Source organism: Equus asinus, chromosome 5 (assembly GCF_041296235.1).
Source record: "Equus asinus isolate D_3611 breed Donkey chromosome 5, EquAss-T2T_v2, whole genome shotgun sequence".
NCBI lineage: Eukaryota > Metazoa > Chordata > Mammalia > Perissodactyla > Equidae > Equus > Equus asinus.
This window is the reverse complement of record NC_091794.1, coordinates 82,936,388-82,958,225: the sequence shown is the minus strand read 5'-3', so window position 1 is coordinate 82,958,225 and position 21,838 is coordinate 82,936,388. Positions and strand designations below refer to the sequence as shown.

Below are 21,838 nucleotides of genomic sequence, written 5' to 3'. Positions count from 1 at the left end.
CTGAGGACCGTGTTTCTTTATATAAAATGAGGCTAATGATAATGGCCTTATAGTAGTGGAGATAATGAACTATATACAAAATATCTAATACATACAGTGCCTGGGCCATTAATGAGTCGGAGCAGTTATCATCATCATCATCATCATCATTATCATTTTTGGTGAGGGAGATTGGCCCTAAACTAACATTGGTTGTCAGTCTTCCTCTTTTTGCTTGAGGAAGATTGTCACTGAGTTAACATCTGTGCCAATCTTCCTCTGTTTTCTATGTGGGGTGACGCCACGGCAGGGCTTGACTACTGGTGCACAGGTCCACACCCAGGATCCAAACCTGCGAACCCTAGGCTGCTGAAGCAGAGCACGCGACTTAACCACTATGCCACCAGGCTGGCCCCATTATCATTTTTTTTTTTTTTTGAGGAAGATTAACCCTGAACTAACATCTGCCACCAATCCTCCTCTTTTTTTGCTGATGAAGAGTGGCCCTGAGCTAACATCCATGCCCATCTTGCTCTATTTTATATGTGGGACACCACCTCAGTGTGGCCTGACAAGCAGTGCGTAGGTCTGCACCCAGGATCCAATCTGGCGAACCCCAGGCCACTGAAGCAGAACTTGAGAACTTAACCGCTGCGCCACTGGGCTGCCCCCCATCATTATTATTATTAAACAAAGACAGCCATATTTTTGCTTATTACTAAAGTAATAGAAAAGTTAGAAAACAGGAATAAGCCAACTAACCATAAACATCTTACTATATATATTTCTAGTCTTTCTAAACTATTATTTTTTTCATCCTCCTCTTGTTGGAAATATGGATTGTTTCCAGTTTTTTGCTGCTGTTAATATTCTTGCAGTGAATAGCTTTGTCAGTACATCTTCATTGCACCTCTTAATTTCCCCCTTAGAATAGATTTCTATTAATGGATGCTTTAATTCATTACTCTTTCTTTACTGCCATTCCCTGAAGGTACAAGGACACGTGTGTCTCTTAGCCATTTAAAGAACTAGGTTAGTTTTCTCATCCTTTTCTTTCTCTACCAAAGATACTCTGACCTAAATTCTAATATTTAAAAGGAAAACCGATAATAAATGTAAATACCATCTTGCAAATCTCTTTACCTGCTCGTCTCGTGCGTCTGCCCAGCCTCGCTTTAAGTGGTTATTTTCCTTAAAAATGAGAAATTGGTGAAGGAGGAGAAAAGTGGTAGAATATCTAGATTCCAATAAATCTTGCTGCCTGTGTTTCCATTAGGTTACATTTTTCCTAACTGTATGAAACAAAATCAATTCCATTTTCATCTGTTTTTTTGTACTTCCCCTTTTAAGTAGCTGGAGTTTATTTCAAAACCATTCGTCTTCACTTTCTAGGATGTATATTCTCTAATTGTTTGTTGCAAGATACTTACATGTCCAGTAGATCAAACTTGTTTATTATTTTGTTCAGATCTTTATATCTTTATTGATATTTTATTTGCTTGATGTTTCAATTATTGAGAGAGGTATGTTAACCTCCTCTATTATGATAGATTTATCAGGTTTTCTTTGCAAATCTGACAATTTTGAATTAATCTATTCTAAGGTGATAGTATTATTGGTACATACAAATTTAGAATCAGTCTACTCTCCTGGCGAATTGAACCTTTTATCATTCTTTTGTGACCCTCTCTAACGATGCTTTTTGCCCTTAGGTCGGTGTTGTCTGATCCTACTGTAGCTGCGCCAGCTTTCTTTTGGTTAATATTTGTTAAGTGTCATCTTCTTACTTTTTAAAAAAGTTATTGAGATGAAATTCCCCATTTCAACCATTTTAGAGTTACAATTTTCAATTAGTATCTTCTGAGGAAATAGTATTAGGCACATTCATCTTTTTACTTCTAACCTTACTGTCCTTATGTCTGAGATGTCTCGTACACAGCATATAGACAGATTTTGTTGTTAGGGTTGTTTTAAATCCAAACTAACCATCACTGTCTTTTTTTTTGTGACAAGCTTATTTCATTTATATCTGTTATGATTGCTGATATAGTTGGAATTATTTCTACCATATTATTTTATGCCCTTTTTTCCTGCCCTTTCCATACCCCCACTCTCACCACCAAACATACACACATATACCCTCCTGCCTTTTTTTAGAACTGATTGAGCGTTTTAAAAAAAATTCCATTTGGGTTGTTATTCAGGTTTGGAGGGTCTTGTATTACTGTTCTTTGAATGATTGCTGTTAAAAATTAAGCATTCTCACATAATTTAAAATCTTAAAATGTGCAATATCTTCACTGCTTCCTGAACAATCCAGAGACCTTACACACTTTGATCCAATTACCTCTTTCATCTTGTATTTTAGTTTTATCTTGTTTAATTTTTGCACCTCAAGTTAGCATTATTATTGTTTCATACAGCCATTATTTAGATTTACCCATATGCTTACCTGTTTCTTTGCTCAGCGTTCCTTATTCATCTCACACCTTCCTTTTAGAAATTTCCTTCTTCCAGAAGTATATGTTTTAGAAATTTCTTAGGAAAATTCTGTTATTGTTTTAATTTCGCTCTCATTCTTGGATGTCAATTGAAGGTTGACTATTTATCTTATTGAGCTGTTTATCTTAGCACTTCAAAGATACTCTTCCATTGTGTTCTGGCTTACTTTGTTCCTGTTGAAAAAGTCTGCTCTGAGTTTATTGTCATTCCTTTTTAGTTTTCTCTGGTTGTTCTTAAGATTTCTCTTTGATTTTCGTGTTCTGCAGGTATGGACTTGTTTATCTCAGTCCGACTTGTGATGTATTGTCATTCCTCAATCTAAGGACTCCTGTCTTTCCTGAAGTTTTGAAAATTCTTGGCCATCGTATCTTTGAGTGTATCGTTGACCATTTTCTCCAGTCTATCTTTTGGAATTTCAGTTAGATGAATGTCAGACCATCTCATCCTGTCTCCCACGAGTGGTAGCCACTCTTTTATATTTTCTATCTATTTGTCCCTTGGGGCTGCATTCTGTAATTTCTTCAGCTCTACATTCCAGTTCACTGATTCTTTCTTTAGATATATTTAATCTATTATTTAACCAGATCATTTTTTTTTAAATATTTTATTTTTCCTTTTTCCCCCCAAAGCCCCCCGGTACATAGTTGCATATTTTTAGCTGTGGGTCTTCCTAATTGTGGCATGTGGGATGCCGCCTCAGCATGGCTCGATGAGTGGTGCCATGTCTGCTCCCAGGATCCGAACCAGCGAAACCCTGGGCTGCCAAAGCAGAGCACACAAACTTAACTACTCTGCCATGGGGCCGGCCCAGTTCATTGTGTTTTAATTTTATTTTACTTTTTTCTCTGTGAGGAATATTGGCCCTGGGCTAACATCTGTTGCCAATCTTGCTCTTTTTGCTTGAGGAAGATTGTCACTGAGCTAACGCCTCTGCCGATCTCCCTCTCCTTTATGTGGTATGCCACCACAGCATGGCTTGATGAGCAGTGCTAGGTCTGCGCCCAGGATCCAAACCAGTGAACCCCAGATCGCTGAAGCAGAGTGCACAAACTTAACCATTACCCCACCAGGCTGGCCCCTATTGTGTTTTAATCTTAAAGTTCTATCTGGGGGCTCCAGCCCCATGGCCGAGGGGTTAAGTTCACACACTCCACTTCGGTGGCCCAGGGTTTTGCCAGTTTGGGTCCTGGGTGCGGACATGGCACCTCTCACCAGGCCACATTGAGGCACTGTCCTGCATGTCACAAATAGAGGGACCCACAACTTAAATATACAACTATGTACCGGGTGGATTTGGGGAGAAAAAAAAGCGAAAAACAAAAAAAGAAGATTGACAACAGTTGTTAGCTCAGGCGCCAATCTTAAAAAAAAAAGTGTTCCATTTGGAGGACAGGCCCTGTGGCCAAATGGTTAAATTTGTGTGCTCTGCTTCAGTGGCCCAGGGTTTGCTGGTTCTGATCCTGGGCACAGACCTACACTCTGCTCATTAAGACATGCTGTGGCGATATCCCATATAGAAGAGCTAGAATTACTTGCAACTAGGATATACAACTATGTACAGGGGCTTTGGGGAGGAAAAGAAAAGAGGAAGATTAGCAACAGAAGGTTAGCTCAAGGACCAATCTTCCTCACAAAAACTATACCTTAAAAAGAAAAAAATAGTTCTATTTCGTTCTTTTCAACTCAGTCTGGTCGTTTCTGGTAGTCTCTTGTTTCTTCCTCATGTTTTTAGTTTCCTTATTTGTATAAAGCATGCTTTTTTTTCTTTAATTTTTTTTTTTTTTTAGATTTTATTTTTCCTTCTTTTCCCCAAAGCCCCCCAGTACACAGTTGTATATTTTAGTTGTGGGGCCTTCTGGTTGTGCTATGTGGGACGCTGCCTCAGCGTGGCCTGATGAGTGGTGCTAGGTCCGTGCCCAGGATCTGAACTGATGAAACCTTGGGCTGCCGAAGCAGAGTGTGTGAACTTAACCACTCAGCCACGGGGCTGGCCCCAAAGCATGCTTTTTTAATATTATGTATCTGGTAATTCCGTGATCAAAGTCTTATGGAGCTAATGCTGCTCTTTATTATTTCTGCTCTTACTCACTTTGGCTTGTTTTCTGAAGTATTTGGTAATTTTTATTGTGAGCTCATAATACGTTGCTGATCTTAATCTTTAAGAATCCCAAGGGGTCTGGGTTTAGGTTACAATCCTCAATAGAGGATTTGCATTTGCTGTCGGTTGTCCCAGTGCTACCCAGCTCAAAGCACTGTAATATCTCAGCTTGAGGTTTTCTGGACCATGCAGATAATGATTTTTAATTTTAATAGGAGACTTGTCTTTTTCCACTTAGATGAGACTTGGCACTATTGAGTTGTTTTTGCCAGTATATTTTTTTCTAGCTCACTCTTTGACTCAGAGTATAGCCCTTCATGGATTTATGTGAGGGATCTCAAATTTCAACTCCTCACCTTTCACTTTTCCTTATTTTCTAGTGAACTAAACTGTATGTTTAAAAGGATATTTGTTATAACCTATGAAGCATTTTTAGATGTTTGAGAGTTTTGCAGACTATCTAGTTAGTAATGTTGCCAAAAGCAGGTGTTTAGGTGTGTGTTGATCAGTGAATGTGTGTGCACATGTATGACTGTGTGTATAAGATTAAATTGTTCATTGTGCCTTGGCACTATTTACATTGAATCTGGGAAGTTTATAAACAGAATTTTATTTGGCTTTGTAAACATATTTCATCATTAAAATGACTACCATTTATTTATGTTTAATTATTTTACAGTACTGTAATAATATGTAAATTGTATACGTATCAACTAAAATCGTTTATTTGATTGGTGAATGTTGAATAATTTACTTTTACATTCTTAGTGGTATAAAAGTTCAAAACACAGGTCTCTGGCATCAGACTTCTTGGCTTCAAATCTCAGATTTTCCATTTACTGGCTGTGTGGCCATCAGAAAACTAATTAACTTCTCTGTACCTACATTTTCTCATCTGTAAAGTCGTAATAATAAGAGTACTTATCTTGTATAATGGTTGTGATGTATAAATGAGTTAATAAATGTTAAATATTTAGCACAAGGGGCCTGGTGGATAGTCATTGTTTAATAAGTGTCAGCAACTTTTGTTGTTGTTTTGTTTTGTTTTGTTTGGTGAGGAAGATTCACCCTGAACTAATATCCATAGCCAATCCTCCTATTTTTTTTTTTTTCTTGAGGAAGATTAGCCCTGAGCTAACATCTGTTCTAGTCTTCCTCTATTTTGTGTGCAGCATGCCTCCACAGCATGGCTGACAAGTGGACTAGGTCCATGTCCAGGATCTGAACCCACAAACCCAGGCCCACTGAAGTGGAGTGCACAGAACTTCAACCACTCAGCCACGGGGCCAGCCCCTGTTGCTGTTATTTTTTTCATCTTTCCTGGCCCGGGTCTTCATATGTGTTGAATAAAAATAAATGAATAAAAATGTTTATTATAATGCATGATAAATATATAAAATGTTGATTTGAGAGGTTACACTAAAATTAGGAAACAGAGTTCCAACAAATTTTAACATTAATTTTTACTATATTGAAGTTAACACAAGCATGTTGTTTAAAAGTTCAGAGTACAAAAAAGCTTGTAATAAGATATAGCAGTCTCCTGTTCCTCCCTTCTCTATGCTTTCCACTCCCTTCTCCCCACAGATTTCAACTCTGTTAGCGTCTTCTAACATTTACCAATTTCCATTTTTCTAAATAATATATATATATGCTCTTATCTATTGACACTGTTGGCTTTCAGTTGTGGTAGATGAGGATTTAGCTCTCTTGTCCTAACATCTGCTCTGCCTCTGCTTTCCCCCGGTTCTTCCAATAGAGTCGTGTTCCAGTTCTTGGTTTAATCAATGTTAAAACATTGTCGTTAATGTTATTGTAAGACAGTGTTGTACTTATGTGATTATTATTCACTGCTGAGCATGCCTTGCCTTTTTCCCCTCTTGCTTAATAATTGCTTTTTTTTGATGTGCTTAGTTTTCTTGGTATCGTTTTGCTAATTCTTCTCACAACTTCCACTAACTAATCTAATTTTCTACAAGTTAGTTGCATCATCATCCTTATCAGTTTTAGTCCGCTCCTCCCTCTCACGCCCTGGGAGAGATCTCTGTTCTCTTTCTTTGGAGTGGTTTCTCTGGAGTCCTGCTGTTCAGCTCTGATATTGGACTTCTCTTTGTGGTCATCCTTGATAGTCCTTTTCTTTTTCTTTAGGTTGGAATCCATGTTGATTTACTGCCTTCTCTTGGTGGTATTCATCCTCTGCTAGGTTCTTCAGGTTAAAAAGATGGTGCAGTGACAGAGGGTGTGTGATGATGTCAGCCCTCAACAGATTGTCCTTTGAGTCATGCTGTTCAAATCTAGCACCCCTGTAGAGGGGTGCCCTCTGTATCTGCTGTGCAGTTGTCATTCCACGATCGCCCCTCCCTTTTATTCTGGAGATTTCCTTCACTTCTCTCCTGTGTTGGATCTCCTGTGCTCTGTATTCCATGACTTTTTGTTCCTTAGTTTTACTCCTTCATTTTGGTGGAGAGAATGTCCTCCACCACCTCCTGAGAAAGGTCACACGGTAAAGTTTTTGAGTTGTGGCATCAAAATGTCTTCATTTTTCTGTCCTTTTTTCTGTCATTTTGTCTGGGGTATAGATTTCTAGATTGGCAACGCTTTTCCTTCAGGGTTGGGAAGGCGTTGTTCCGTTGTCTGCTTGATGGCACCGTTGCTGATGGAGCGTTAGAAGCCCTTCAGCTTACTGCTCCTGAGTGTGCTACCTTTATTTTGCTCTTCTGGAAGCTTTCGGTGTTCTGAAGTTTTACTTGCTTGGTGGGGGTCTGTTTTCATCCATTGTGCTGGCTATGCGTTGGGCCCTTTTAATTTGGAAATTGAGGTCCTTTGGTTCTAGGAAAATTTCTGAAATTGTTTTGTGGATGATTTCCTCCTCTCTCTTTTTTCTGTTCTCTCTTTTCAGAATTCCTATTATTTGAGTGTTGGATTTCTTATACTGAACTTTATCTTTCCCCCCTGTTTTTCCGTTTCTTTATCTCTGTGTTCTATGTACTGAGAGATTCCCTCATTATCTTCCAATCCTTCTATTAAGCTTTAATTTCCAAGAATTATTTTTCTCTGAATTTTCCATTTTTACAGCATCCTCTGTTTTTCCATGGATGCAATATCTTATCTCTCTAAATCTTCTCCTTATATAATTTTTATTTCTTCCATATTGTTTTTTTCTGCACCTGGTCTTCCGTCTCGATGGCTTATCTTACATATCTAGCAGTTCTTGTTTGTCTACTCCTTAGTAAGAGAATGGGACTGAAAACCTGCTTGGAATCTTTGAGCCTATTCATAAGGCTCGTCAACTTTGAGCTTCACTATAGGGAGGCCTGGGTGGGCTTTTTGTTGGGGAATCTGATTTTACTATGTTCAGGTCTTTCCTGGTGAGTGGTCAGAGTTCCCAGGGAGTGCTGGGAGCACCCTCCAATCCTCTGCCTGGAGGGGAGTGTTGTGGGAGTCCAGTGAGGGAGAGGGTTGGCTTGGGAGAGGGAGTCTCCATATTTAGCACACCGTAGCAGTAGGTAACCAGATACGCAGTCTATTGCTGGTGTACTCTGGCCCTCAAATGTGTTGACTCCCCAGTTGAAGGTTCTCTTTTTGCCCCATCCAGAGAGAATAAACTTTCAGGCTTCTGCCGGAATGAGGGAGTAGCAGTTGCCATTTGGTGTGGAGCTAGAGAAGGAATCTGGAGCTTTAACCATTTCTCAAACAACTCTCACCCATTCTTGCTGTAGCCACCTCCCCCTGTTTCCCCAGTTCCAGAAGTACCTGGTGCTGTTAGTTCCCAAGCCCTTTGAAGACTCTGTGGGGTAAATCAGGCTGGTTCTGTTTTCTCCACTGCCAGCTTGTATTCTGCTTTCCGGGATCTGCTTAGTCCATTATCATTTGTGCGTCTGCTTTCCTGCTTCCAAAATGGTGTTGCTGTTGTCACTGCTCCTGTTTTCCCAGTCCTTGTGTGTTTATATCTTTTAAAAAAAAATCTCTTGATTGTAGCTTTATTGGGACTTTTGGAAGGAATAAAATTAGATGTGAATGTTCCTTCTGCCATCTTAACTTGGAAGTCTCAATTTTCAAAATGGCAATTCATGGTGTATTTGGAGGGATCATAAGTGATATGTGCTTATTTGTAGATAATCTGGAAAACGGGAAAGATATAAGATAGTTACACATCACTGTAATTCTACCATATAGAAAAAACTAACATTTTTATATACTTCCAGTCTGTTTTCTATATTTGTCTATTTTTAAGTACACAGTCACATTTTTTCATAATTGGAATCATACTATGTATTTTTAGTTTTGTTTCCTGCTTTCTTCACCTGATAAACCATTTTCCCATGTCACAGTATAATCTTTGAAAAGAAAATTTCTAATGGGTTTATGATATGGCTGTCACATGACTCTGTCCTGATTTCTTTAACTATTGTCCTATTGATAAAGATTTATGTTTTTTCCAGTTTCTTTTGTAATCTAAACGAGACTGTAAGCTTCATGAAGTCAGGGAAGCTCTGTCTTGTTCCTGATTCTTCAGTGCTCACGCAGTGTTTAACATGGAGCGGTTCAGAGAATGTTTTGTTAAGTGAATGAACAATTTTCCATAAAAGTCTGATTGTTGTCTTAAGTTAGAATCTAAGAAGGGATATTACTGGGTTAAAAGGTGTAGACTTTGAAGATTCTTGATAATTTATTTTCAATTTGTTCTTTGATTCAGAGTAAGAAACAAGGATGTAAAAATGAAGAGGTGCTTGCTGTGTTAGGCCATGAACTGGGGCACTGGAAGTTGGGACACACAGTCAAAAATATCATTATTAGCCAGGTAAGTTTGGAGTGACAATTCTGTTTTTATGGCATGGTAGTCAAACTAGAAGTAGGACAGGCATGAGAGGTCATGCAGTAGAGAGGTTAAGACAGTTCCATAGCCAGGCTACCTGGCTTCATGTCCTGCCTCCCTGACTTACTTCCTGTGTGACTTCAGGCAAGTTCCTGAACCTCTCTTTGCCTCCATTCCCATATTGAATGATAATACCTCATAGGACTGATGTAAGAATTAAATGTGTTAATACGTGTGAAGAGTTTGGAGTGGTGCTTGGAATGTGGTAAGTACTCTATAAATATTTATTGTTATCACCATCATCACCACCGCCTCCACAGTCATTTAACCAACCAGAGGAGCTGTGAAGATCAAAAGGTGTGAGCCTAGATAAGTTGGATATTAGAATGCCTTTTTAAAAACTTTTTGTCTCATCTAAAAGTCATTCTACATTCATTGAAAAGAAATTGGAAAATGTAGTAAATATAAAGAAGAGAATAATTTCTGTAACATTCCTCCTCTGGGCCTTAATACCTCTACACCAACGGAGTGACCAGTTTCCAGGCTCTCGGTGAAATAGTGCAATATTTCGTTGACTAGTTCTGAGCATATGTGGCCTGAACTGAGTCTTAAGTGGTCTTTGTACCTTTCTGGAAGGACTGGGTAACAGATTACACGGGAAGACTTGTGAACCCCTGGAGGCACTTACCTCTTTAGGTATAAAAATGAGTTCCTGGGCTTGAAGCTATGTTTTATGGTTACATGGTGGTGAGTAAGACATTAAATAAGTCCAAATCCAAGTTCTAAGTAAGTGTTCCGTCTAATAAGGAAAGTCACTGCCCCTTTCATAAAGGAAGGGGTCCAGGGGAATCAGCCTGCCACAAGCTAGTGAGCTACTTCCTGAGCTGTGGCACCTTGTCAGGGCTGGAGTTGATTGCCTCTTCTGATGGATTGGGCTCTCAACGGGAGCCAGTGGGAGGATGTCTGTGTTGTTGACTACTCCATTGAGTCCACACTTGTCACCTTGGCCACTTTGTTCATGAGCCACTTGCCCAAGTCCTAGAGTGATTGGGGAAAGAGGCTGGCTAACATCCACAGAGCAGATATCTTTTCTGCCTGATCGTCGAGAGCCTCCTCTCTGGTGGGACTCTTGGGGAGCACACACATTAGGCTGAAGCAGTATCATACTCTGTGCTAATTTTGGAAGTTTCCCCACATACCTGTTTTCCAAATCTCCTTGTTAGCCATCCTCTGGTTTGTTCCATGGCCCTGATCATCCAGCCTAGCCATTATTTGCCCACTGCCAGTGAATTGCTATATATATCCTCAGCTCAGGCCCTCTACCCTTCTAGACTGAGTGGACAACGAGACATACTACTTAACATTTTCCCCACTGAGAGTATTTCCGTTTACCACTGTTTTCTAGGGCCATCCCTGCTGGTTCTATAGTGCCACAGCGGTCTCCTTTCAGCTGGTGCCAGCATATTGTATTAAGTTATTTGTAAAATAGGCTCCAGTTTTTTCTCCTCAGATTATTATAGGGAGTTCCTCATGAGTAAGGGTTGCTTGAGGGGTGGCAGAGTGGCAGGAGTTGGCACACTAGGAGTGTGAGCCGCCTGCTCATTTAACTTACTTCTGCCTTCATCACTTTCGTTACCACTCCTTTATATACTGCCTGTGCCTGGTGATGGAGTGTTTCTGGGCAAACCAGTTTCCTGGCTAGATGGATCAACATAGCATCCATTTCAGGAGGAGCAGCTCAGGTTGCAGGACCCTGGTGTCCCCCGGTAGGAATCAGTCTCTGGGAGGGCCCAGTTGCAAACCAAAAGTTACTTCTCAGAAGGGCAGTGGTTACTTGATGAAAATGGAATGTGTAGCTAATAATTCTAGGGGCCTTCCCGGTGGTTTTCCGATCGGAGCTTGTCACATGGGACCCACTGAGTGGCAGAGCTGCTCATGCTTCGTCCTGGGGCACCGGCGAGCCTTTTCATGCTCTGAGCCCCACTCTAAGCTGGCAGCTGTTTGAGTCACCTGGTAAATGGTTTGGAGCAGCACGCTTAAATATGGTATACGTGGCCTCCAAGATCCTCATCTGCTAAGGGAAAGAATGGTATTTGTTCTCCAACCTTAGTCCAAGGAGTTGTATTTTGGTGTAGACTTTTGATTTTTTTTTCTCTCATTTATTGTTAAAGATATATTTATCTCTGTGGACCTTGCTAATTGTTGAGTTTAGCTCCAGTGGTCCTAAAGGGAATTCAAGGGAAGCCTGTTTCTTTGGAGCCTCCAAATCAAGGTCAGGTGGGAGGCCTTGCGTCTGGTTATGGTTTAGTGCAAACAAAGCCAGAATCCATTCTAGTCCTTTAACTTTTTACAGAAAGAAAATATCCCTTTGCTGTTGACCACTTTAGACCCTCAATGATAGGAGGCTCCATTGAAGCCTGTACTTATAGAAAACTCTACAGTTTATACACTTGGGAAAATTTTATTTTCCTTTCTAGAGTAAGAGCAAAACTATAAAACTACCTAAATAACTTTTTCTGTGATCACACTAACACCGTTCTTAAAATCACACGATGATGTCTTGTTCTACTTTTTTGGTACTACTGATCCCACAGTGAAATCACCTTGGCAATAACTTAGAAATTTTGTGTCCTTCTTTCTAGATGAATTCTTTCCTGTGTTTTTTCTTGTTTGCTGTATTAATTGGTCGAAAGGAGCTTTTTGCTGCATTTGGTTTTTATGACAGCCAACCCACTCTAATTGGGCTATTGATCATCTTCCAGTTTATTTTTTCACCTTACAATGAGGTAACGTATAATCTTTAAAATTATCTCACATATGCCCTTGCCTCTTTCAGATCTGGAACCTTTAGGGTAGTGAAAAAAGAAATAAGCAAAACTGTATAGTTTTAACAAGTAGATGAAACAAAGTCTTTTAGTCCCTTGATTTACTGGCAGGTAAAAGAAAGTAGCAGAAAAACCCAAGCCCAAATAAGCAAATGCTTACATACTGTTAGGGGGAAAAAGTAGAGAATTAGACTTGAGTGGTGAAAACCTTGATCTAACACACACCTCAGACACTTGGTAAATGGAGGTTAACTCTTGCAGTGCTATGTACTGGACACATATTCACCAGTACTTGGTGAAAATCTGTGTGTGAGGGGATGAAACAAGTAATAATTGAGTATATACTTGTGACTAGATAAGGGAGGCCAGATGACAGTGTTCCTCTGCTTACGTTCCCTGACCACCTGCCTCAGAACAGCCGTAGGGGCCCACCCCAGACCCTCTGAGTCAGACTTGGCCCTTGACGCTGAGTGAAGTTTAAGAATCACTGCTCCGTGACTGCTCGGTAAAGGGCCTCCACGTATGTGATGAAACGTGGATTGATGAGACTGTAGATGAATGAATCTGATGATGGCACGTGTCCTGGTATTTATAAGTCTTCCAGATTAGCTAAGAAATAACATTGGGGATCTTGAGATGTCTTCGTTCAGAAGAATTCTTTCTTGGGACAGGTTGTAGAGTTAAGGTTTTTAGATGAGCTAAATGAATCCTGTTTCTCCATTAAAAAGGGCAGGGTTGGGGTGGTTAGGCACCAGGAAAGAAAAATGGAGAGAAATAGTTCATATTTGTGTAGCATTGTCCACATAAACCAAACAAGTTTTACCAAGGACTGAGATTTATTATCTTTAAACTCTAAATGTTTTAATTTTTTGTTTTAACTTTTGTTGTAAATAGTTATAAAATGCCTTGTACAATTTGTACTGCTTAAAGAGGTTAGAGAACACTTTATGATGATACTGTGACTTCTGTCTTCTGTCACAGTTCAGAAATACTGTAAGGACCCTGAGCTGTGTATACTAACGACCCCAGGCTGCTCTGCATTTTAAGCAGTTGTGCTATTTATTTATTTAACTAATTTTCTTGTCTCTTCCCTCACTGTCAGGCTGGTATTCCTTGCTACTATCAATGTGACTCTCTGTTACAGTCATCATCCCTCTCTGAGTTTCTTCTTTAACCTACTGAAGACTGGGAAATCAGACAGTCAGACTCATTAAATAAGAGTTACTAGATCCTGCCGAGTAGAAGGGTCCTCTTATTAGTAAAGGCATCACTAGTGTTAGTGGTTATCCTTTGTGGCCTCTAACTGGGCTGCTCAAAGGGTTTTTTGTTTTGTTTGTTTCCTTATATTGAGTGGTTGAGTTCACTTCAAAAATGTTTAAATAGGGGCTGGCCCCGTGGCGTAGTGGTTTAGTTCAGTGTGCTCTGCTTCGGCAGCCCAAGTTCCTGGCTTTGGATTCTGGGCATAGACCTACACCACTCGTCAGCTGTGCTGTGGCAGTGACTCACGTACACAGTAGAGGAAGACTGGCACGGATGTTAGCTCAGGGCTAATCTTCCTCAAGCCAAAAAAGAGGAAGATTGGCAATAGATGTTAGCTCAGGGTGTATCTTCTGCAACAAAAAAAAAAGTCTAAATAAATGTGGGGTAATTTGAAATGTGCTTAATACACAGAGATATCAGCAACTATTTTAAAATTCTTGGTGAGCCCAGGAGATTTCTTTCAAAAAAACTAGATATTTAAACAAAACCTTATGTTAAAATCAGCATTTAAGAAGTCATGATAGGAAAGTGATATTTTCCTGGGGAAAATGAGAAAATTTCCTTCTTAAGAAGAGTTTGGAAGCCTATAGCAGAGCAGATTGGTGCAGGTTAGTATCTGCTTATGTTTTTATTTATGTGTTACAGTGAGACTCAAAGAACAGTTGGCCTGGGACTCTTAAAATTAGGAGAGAGAGAGAGAGATGAGTTAATGATTCTATCCAAAAAGTATATTCAAGATTTGGAAAGAAATTTCAGGCAGAATTCAGATATTAGGTTTAAACATATCTAAAAAAGGATGGGGAACTCCCAGACTTTATTTTGAAATCTTGTATTTACTGGTAGCAATAACAGGTACAAATGAGAGACTATTTTTAACTTTTCTTGTTGTTTTAATGCTGAAGTATTTTAAGGTAAGAAATACTTCAGTATGCAAATAAATTATTTTTCCCTCAGAAATATATGTTTTCAAATGAAATTTATCCCCTTTGTAGTAGTCACCTTCGGAGATTGACTGTTTAGTTGGGTGATGCTGCCATAGCTCAAAATTCAATTTTGAGACAGTTGGAGGCTGTAGCATGTTTTTTAGAATATTCTCAGTGAAGACTGTCATTGTCCTTTAAAGGTGGATAAATGAGCAAGCATGTTTTGTTTTTTTTTAAAAAAAAGATTTGATTTTTCCTTTTTCTCCCCAAAGCCCCCCAGTACATAGCTGCATATTTTTTTTAGTTGTGGATCCTTCTAGTTGTGGCATGTGAGATGCCGCCTCAGCATGGCTTGGTGAGTGCACCCAGGATCCGAACTGGCGAAACCCTGGGCCGCTGCAGTGGAGTGCGCAAACTTAACCACTCGGCCGCGGGCCTGGTCCCAAGAATGTTTTTAAAAGAGTCTGACTATAAATCGGTGCAGCTTAACTTGGACTCTGAGGAGGGTGCTGTGGGTGGGCTTTGGAGTCATCGAGAACGGCAGCGCTTCCCCTTCCAGCTGTGTCGGACAAGTTCCTAACCTCTCTGACCTTCCCCCTTCTCACCTGTCAAACAGGAGTCAGAGTGATTACCTTGTAGGATTGTTGGAGAATACGTAAGCACCTAACTCAGTGCCTGGCACATGGTAATTCTCAAAAATTAGTATTTTTTGGTAAGAATAGCATTATTTGGATATATATCTGTTTCTGATCTGTTTGCTTGGGGGAAAAAAGCTCATTTTATAATAATTCCCCCACCGTAGTTTCCTAAATACTAGTGATCTTTCTCTTGGCCGGCTGTTTCTCTCATCCGGAGCCAAACCTCCTCTGGGTCTTGGCTCATGAAATCTTCAGGGACAACAGAGAGGTGGGCAGTGGTTAAAACCTTTTTATTTACTTTTTCAGGTTCTTTCTTTTTGCCTCACGGTCCTAAGCCGCAGATTTGAGTTTCAAGCTGATGCGTTTGCCAAGAAACTTGGGAAGGCTAAAGACTTATATTCTGCTTTAATCAAACTAAACAAAGATAACTTGGGATTCCCTGTTTCTGACTGGCTGTTTTCAATGTGGCACTATTCTCATCCACCACTACTAGAGAGACTTCAAGCTTTGAAAAGTTCAAAACAAGACTGAGTTGCCCAGGGTCTGCGACTGAAGACATTTCTGATTATTTCTGTCCTGGCAGCATGTTCCAGCTCTTGATGTTTTTAAACTTTTTTTTTAAAGAAAAATTATTAAGTACAGAAAAGCCAAGATTTCAATACATTTAATATCTCATTTCAAAAATGATTTTAATAATTCATTTCTTAAAGAAAACACTGGATGAAATGTTGTGGCTTAATGTTTTTAAAGGCATAGTTTTATCCTTAAAATCTAATTTACCATCAACTTGTAAAATTATTTGAGAAAATACAGAGCTTGTTTTATTTACACATTTATATGGAATCTGCATATATAAAGTGTTTGGGGGCATATATTTAAAGGAGGGACACCACCTCTGAGTCTTCTCTGTAAGGCAGAAACCGTGGTTCCAAATAGTTGTGCTCATACCTAAGTTGAGACTTATTTTTATTTTCATGCTATTATGATTTAACCTGGCCAATCAGTGTTTTAAGTAAGAAAGAAGGTTAATAATTGGTAAGGCTGGTGTTATTTAAATGAAAGTAGTTAAAAATGTGCTCACTGTTCTATCGAATTTCTCTGTTCCCTCTCTCGTCTACACATTGATCAGGAGTTTCTGATAGTATTTTGAAATTAGAAATTATGTATAGAATGTTTTAAATCATTGGATTTTCTTTTTGTTTTTAAGAAAATCTCAGTCTTTGTCTTTCCTTCTGCCTGGTAGGTATGATCCCATTAGGGGTAAACTAGTATTTTCCGAAACATTCAGCTTTTTCTCATTCATACTCTTTTATTCGATAAATAGTGCATTCTTTCACTTAGCAAAAATTCCCATGTTAAACAAGTTTTTCTGTTTTTAAAGTGGCAGAATGTGGAAAGAAGAAGAATTGACATTTTAAGAGACATAAGGGTGAATTACTGATGTTTCTCTTATGATATTACAGGAAAAAATATAGTTTTCTATCTCTCTCATGGACAGAAGAATTTGTTTTTATTTTTGTAATTTTTATCAGTAGGTCATACATACACACTGTTTAATCAGGCCTGATTCCAGTTTTGAAAATTAGCAGTTGATGTGCAGATAATTTTTATTTTCAAAACAAATGTCATGAAAAATTTCTTTTGCAGTTTTCAGAGCTGCATGTTTGACTGCTTCAAATCTCTGTCCACTTTCTGAATGAGAACTGACTTTGTGCCCAGAGTTCCCACTCACTGGTGACGTTTACCTTCTGGGCATTTATTCCAAAATGGGATCAACTGTGCACCCTTGGTGTCTGGCCAGAAAGTCTTTTGTTCAGCTGATGTTTGGGTGATGTCTTTACATGGAATTATAATAAAAATAAAGATCTAGTTTAGTACTGCATTATTATTTTCCTAAGGCTATAAAAAGGAACAGTCCTGTGATTTTATCCAGCATCCTTTTTCTGTGAATTCACGCTGTGATAACTGCCTTTCCTTCCTTCTGTGCCTTTAAATACAAATTTCAGTTCTGCACAAGTGAAACATTAAAAATTGCCAATGTGGATGTATGTACTTTGTCTTTAATTTGACAGAATTTGTGTGTCATTTGTTACCTAGATGTACATTTCTCACCGCAGAGGAACTGGGTGCTAGCACATGAAGAGTAGTTGAAGAGATGGCCCTGGTGCTGAGTGACGTCAGCAGCATCCCTGTGCCTCACTCGCAGTCTGCCTCAGCGCCTTCCTCCTGCTCTGCTCCAGAGCCTCACCTGTTCTTGCTGACGCTTCCTCAGAAGCTTCATTCAGAACCATTCCTTCTCCGTCTTCATAACCTCAAATTGTCTTGGGCCTGTCTGCTCTGCTCCACCTGCCTCTTTGGTCTTCCTTACATGTGACAGCAATAATTAGCTTTTTAATACGTGATTGTTTTGACCTAGTCACCTACAGTTTATGAATGGCAGAGACATAGGAATGGCCAGAGGATACTGGTAGGTTCTTGAGGTCTTAACCAATCAGGGGAAGGAGTGGAGAGGTCAACCAAGGAGAGAAAGAGGCGGCACTCTGCACCCTAATACTCGGCACATATGCAGGGGCAGAGTCAAGTAGATCAAGGCCTCAAGGAAAACGGCATGGCCTCAGCAGGTTTGACCTCTGAAGCTAAGGCTGAGTCCCTGTTGTGTATATAGTGCCTTTATCTGACTTGGCCCTTTGCTGAAATGTGAGAGCTCCTAGTAAATTCTACCTCTGTTTAGGATAGGAGCAGAATTCCTGGCATTACTTCAATGATTTTAGTACCAGAGATGGTCCCAGCCTGCCCTTTGCCTTTGTGTTCTCACTGTCACCCCTAATCCTTTATGTAGTCTTCCCCTCCCTGAGGAACCTTCTTCCACCCGGTCTTTTTCATCAATCCTTTGGATTCTTTGTGCATACGTGCTTTCTGTAGCTTTGACTGTTTTGAGTGTTCTGGCATCATTAGCAGAAAGCTTACTAAGTACCACTTGCGGGCCTTAAGTTCTTTCCTAAGTGCTATACAAAGAAAATTACAGAGAACTTACAGCCACAGACTTCTGATTCAAGACCACAAGGATGTGAGCAAGTAACTTGTGTGTCAGGCTAAGTATAGTTCCGTGGGAAGACAGAAATAGTCCATGGTGGAGTGGGATAGCCAAGTTCTGACGTTACGGGTAGGGAAACCTCTGGCTCTTTTCTTCTCCAGGATGGTCTCCAGGGAGGAGGATTTCCTAAACCATTTGACCAGAGACATGTTTTTTAATAACCTGTGAAAGCAGGACTGCCCGCATCTAGTGAGCAGGATGAAGCCAGCGTCTCAGATAACAGCCTCTACCTCCCAGTTACAGCTGCCCTCTGGCTCTCTGCATGATGGCTGATAAACAGGGAAGGTATAACTTAACGTTACAATCCAGGGCTCTAGAATGCAGCACCCCACTTACTAGTAAGACCTTGGGTGAGAAACTTGACCAAGCCTTCATTTCTCCATCTGTTATTAGTCAGCAGATATGGAGCCCCTGCCGGGACGCATTAGTAAATAAACGAATAGGATAATTCCTCACCTCCGGCAGTTTACATTCTAGTGTGGGGGAGACAGACAATCAAAATACAGCTGTCAAATGGTGATCTATATCTTGGAGAGAAAGGAGGGCCTGAGGTGTTTGTGTCGGTAGGGAGGGTGTTGCAATTTTAAGTAGAGTGGTCATAAAAAGGCATCGCCGAAGGCAACGTTTGAACAAAAACCTGAAGGACGTAGAATGGTCTAAGCAGGTGTCTGCAGGGAGAGCATTCTAGGAAGAGGGAACAGCAGGTGTAAAGGCCTTCAAGTGGGAGTGAGCCTGGTCTGTTTGAAAAACACCAGAAGGCCAGAGTGGCTGGGCTGGGGTATGCTAGAAGGAAATGGTGGGAGATAATGTCAGGTAAGGATGAGCCGGATTTTACAGGGCCGTGTAGGCCATTTTAAGAACTCAGGCTTTTCCTAGAGTGCAGTGGAAGCCATTGGATTTTGGGCCAAAGAGTGACATGATCTGATTTAAGTTTTAAGAGGATCACTCGCTGCTGTGTTGAGGAGCAAGGGTGCAAGCAAGGGGACTAGTTGAGAGGCTCTCAGTACTTCAGGCAAGAAATAAAAATAGTGCTAGTCTGGAGTGGTAATTGGGGAGGTTGTAATAAGTGATTGGATTCTGGAAATATTTTGAAAGCTGAGCCAACAGGATTTGCTGATGGATCAGATGTGGCTGCAAGAAAAAACGTGGAGTAGAGGATGACTCCAGCATATTTAGCTTAAGCAACTGAAAGGACGGAGTTGCCAGTAACTGAGATGGGGTGGGGGGGAGGAGAAGGAGGAGATTTTGGAGGGGCAGATCATTTAAACATTTTGGACATGTTAAAATTGAGATGTCTACTAGATATCTAAGGAGAGATGTTGAGTAGGCAGCTGGATAAATGAATTAAGGGGAGAGATCTGGGTTGGGACTATATAGATGGAATTTAAGGCCATGAAACTGAATAAGATCCTGAGAGAAGTGAGAGAAAAAGTTGCAGTCCAAGGACCAAGCCACGTGGCACTCTGACTTTCAGATCCTGGGGAGATGAGACCCCAGCAAAGGAATCTGAGAAGGACAGAGTGGTGAGCTAGAAGCCAAATTAGACAACCTTTATTCCTATCAAAGGGAGCAAAAATATGGGATGGTAGCTTTATTAAAGGCGGAAGTGGGTATGAGAGATTTTTATTTTTTAACGTGATGAAAGGGGGTAATCCCTGCTTTACGGGACTGTTGGAAGGGTAGAATGAGATAACATTTGCAGTCCCATGATAATAAGAGCTCAAGAATTGGTTAACGATGATAACAATTGTTAATAATGATATTACTAACTCACCATAATTGCTAAGATGTAGATAAGCGCAAGAACAGAAGTGCCTAACCCAGCTGGCAGTTAGGTGAGGAGAGGATTACTAGAAGACGTGATCGGGTTTTGAAAGAGGAGTAGAAATCAGCCAGACAAAGAAGGGCACAGGGGTGGTATTCCAGGGAACAGGGTACAAAAACATGAGAACATAGGGCATTTTAGGAATTGCAAGAAGTTAGGAGTGAGAAATGGGGCTGGAGAAGCAGCCAGGCCAGGTCTAAGGGGCTTGTGTTCCATAATAAAGCGTATGGATATTATCCTGAATAATATAATCCTTCATTTACCTAATATATATTAAGTTCCTGCTAAATACCATACATTGTTGTCGACTCTGGAAATCCCCTGCCTTCAGGGAGCTTACATTCTACTTGGGGAGACAAAGAACAGTGTTTATGGAATGAATGAATATTTGCTAAACAAAGGAGTGGAAAGGAGAGACTAACAAGGTTGGAGATGAGTTTGTGGTAAGGAATGAAGACAGAAGGAGTTAAAGATGATGCGGGTTTCAGGCCTGGGTCCCGGGTAGATGGGAGAACTAGTCACTGAGATAGGGTCTCCTGAAGGAGCGGGTTAGGCAGGGTGGTGCCTTCAGTTTTTACTTTGGTTTTGGGCAGGTTGAGTTTGAGGTGCTTATCAGATAGGATATGCAAAGGAGGCAGAGGCCATCTCCTCGTCCACCTAGAGCTGGATCCACTTAGTTGATTGTGATGTCATGAGCAGCATGACAGAGGCCCAATAACCAAGGCAACTGGCTCTGGGTCCTATCACCAATGGAAGCCTTGCTTTATGGGTAAGAAACAAGCCTACCATTTATCCTGGGAACATTTCTGTCCCTACCAGGATCCTTCACAGCAGCCTTTCCCCTGCTGCTCCCTTTCTCTGGCCAGTGCTAACCTGGCAGAGGGCTTCATCTGCTTCTAAGCCCACCAGTGCCACCATATCGATACCCACTTCATAAATTGCCAAAATGACCAGCAGCCAACTTGAGACTCTGTCAGGAAAACACTAGGGCCCTGGCTGAAAGCCCCTTTCTCTGCTGATTTTTTGATGGCGTGGGTTAGACCCTGGCCGTCTAGCTGGAAGATTAGTGGTTTGCTAAATTACTTGAAACAAAATCTCGTCATCCAGACTCCTGGAGCCCTGCCAGGGGCGAGTTTGGGACTCGGAGGCATCTCAGGCCACATTCTGGAGAAGCTGCAGAACCTCCAGGCAGGAGCTGGGCTGTCTTGCCGTGGTACTCTGTTAGGCTTCCTGAATCCCCATTTTCCTAATTGCAGACAGGGGAGCTGAGTTCCTACTTCATTTTTGTTGCACTAGATTTTTCTCTCCTGAAGTTCATGTCAAGGGGCAGGCCCCCGTTCTTGGCAGTGGAGGGAATAACCTAGATGCTGTGTGCCATCTTGGAACACGCCTCAGCCACACAGAAAGTTCAGACCAGATCCCTTCCTTCATGTCTGATGATTGTTGGGGGGTCTTCTTTGAGCATCCTGAGCATATTATTCATTCACTAATAACTTAGTGAGTACCTGATATGTCCCAGGCACTGTTTTGGGTTTTATTTTGTGTTTTTGAAACTTTCTTTTACTTTTTTCTCAAATGATTTTTTCATATTTATATATATTATTTTTATATTTTTGGTGAAAACATTTAAGCTCTACTGTCTTAGCAAATTTCAGTACAGGACGGTATTATCAACTATAGTCACCCTGTTGCACCTGAGATCCTTACCAGGCACCGTTTTATGTGCTGGGGAATGGAGCAGCGAATGAGACCAAAGTTTCTGCCCTTATGGAGCTTATATGTTGTATGTTATATGTTGTATGTTGAATAGTGGTAAGTGCTAAGGAGAAATAATAAAGCACGAGAGGGCTATCTGGAATGTTGGGGTGGGGATGAGAA

At 40.6% G+C, this 21,838-nt stretch overlaps 1 protein-coding gene across 2 annotated transcripts in view; it reads left to right on the top strand.

The window, feature by feature from the left end:
* Positions 1–17,089, top strand: part of ZMPSTE24 (zinc metallopeptidase STE24) — a 45,823-nt gene extending 28,734 nt beyond the window's left edge. For both annotated transcript variants that reach the window (XM_014828620.3, XM_014828621.3), the window contains 3 exons: positions 9,276–9,380; positions 12,038–12,181; positions 15,348–17,089. In XM_014828620.3, coding sequence (XP_014684106.3) covers positions 9,276–9,380; positions 12,038–12,181; positions 15,348–15,572 — 474 coding nt within the window. In that variant the 3' untranslated portion in view covers positions 15,573–17,089. The remainder of the gene's footprint in view (positions 1–9,275; positions 9,381–12,037; positions 12,182–15,347) is intronic.
* Positions 17,090–21,838: the final 4,749 nt, after the last annotated feature.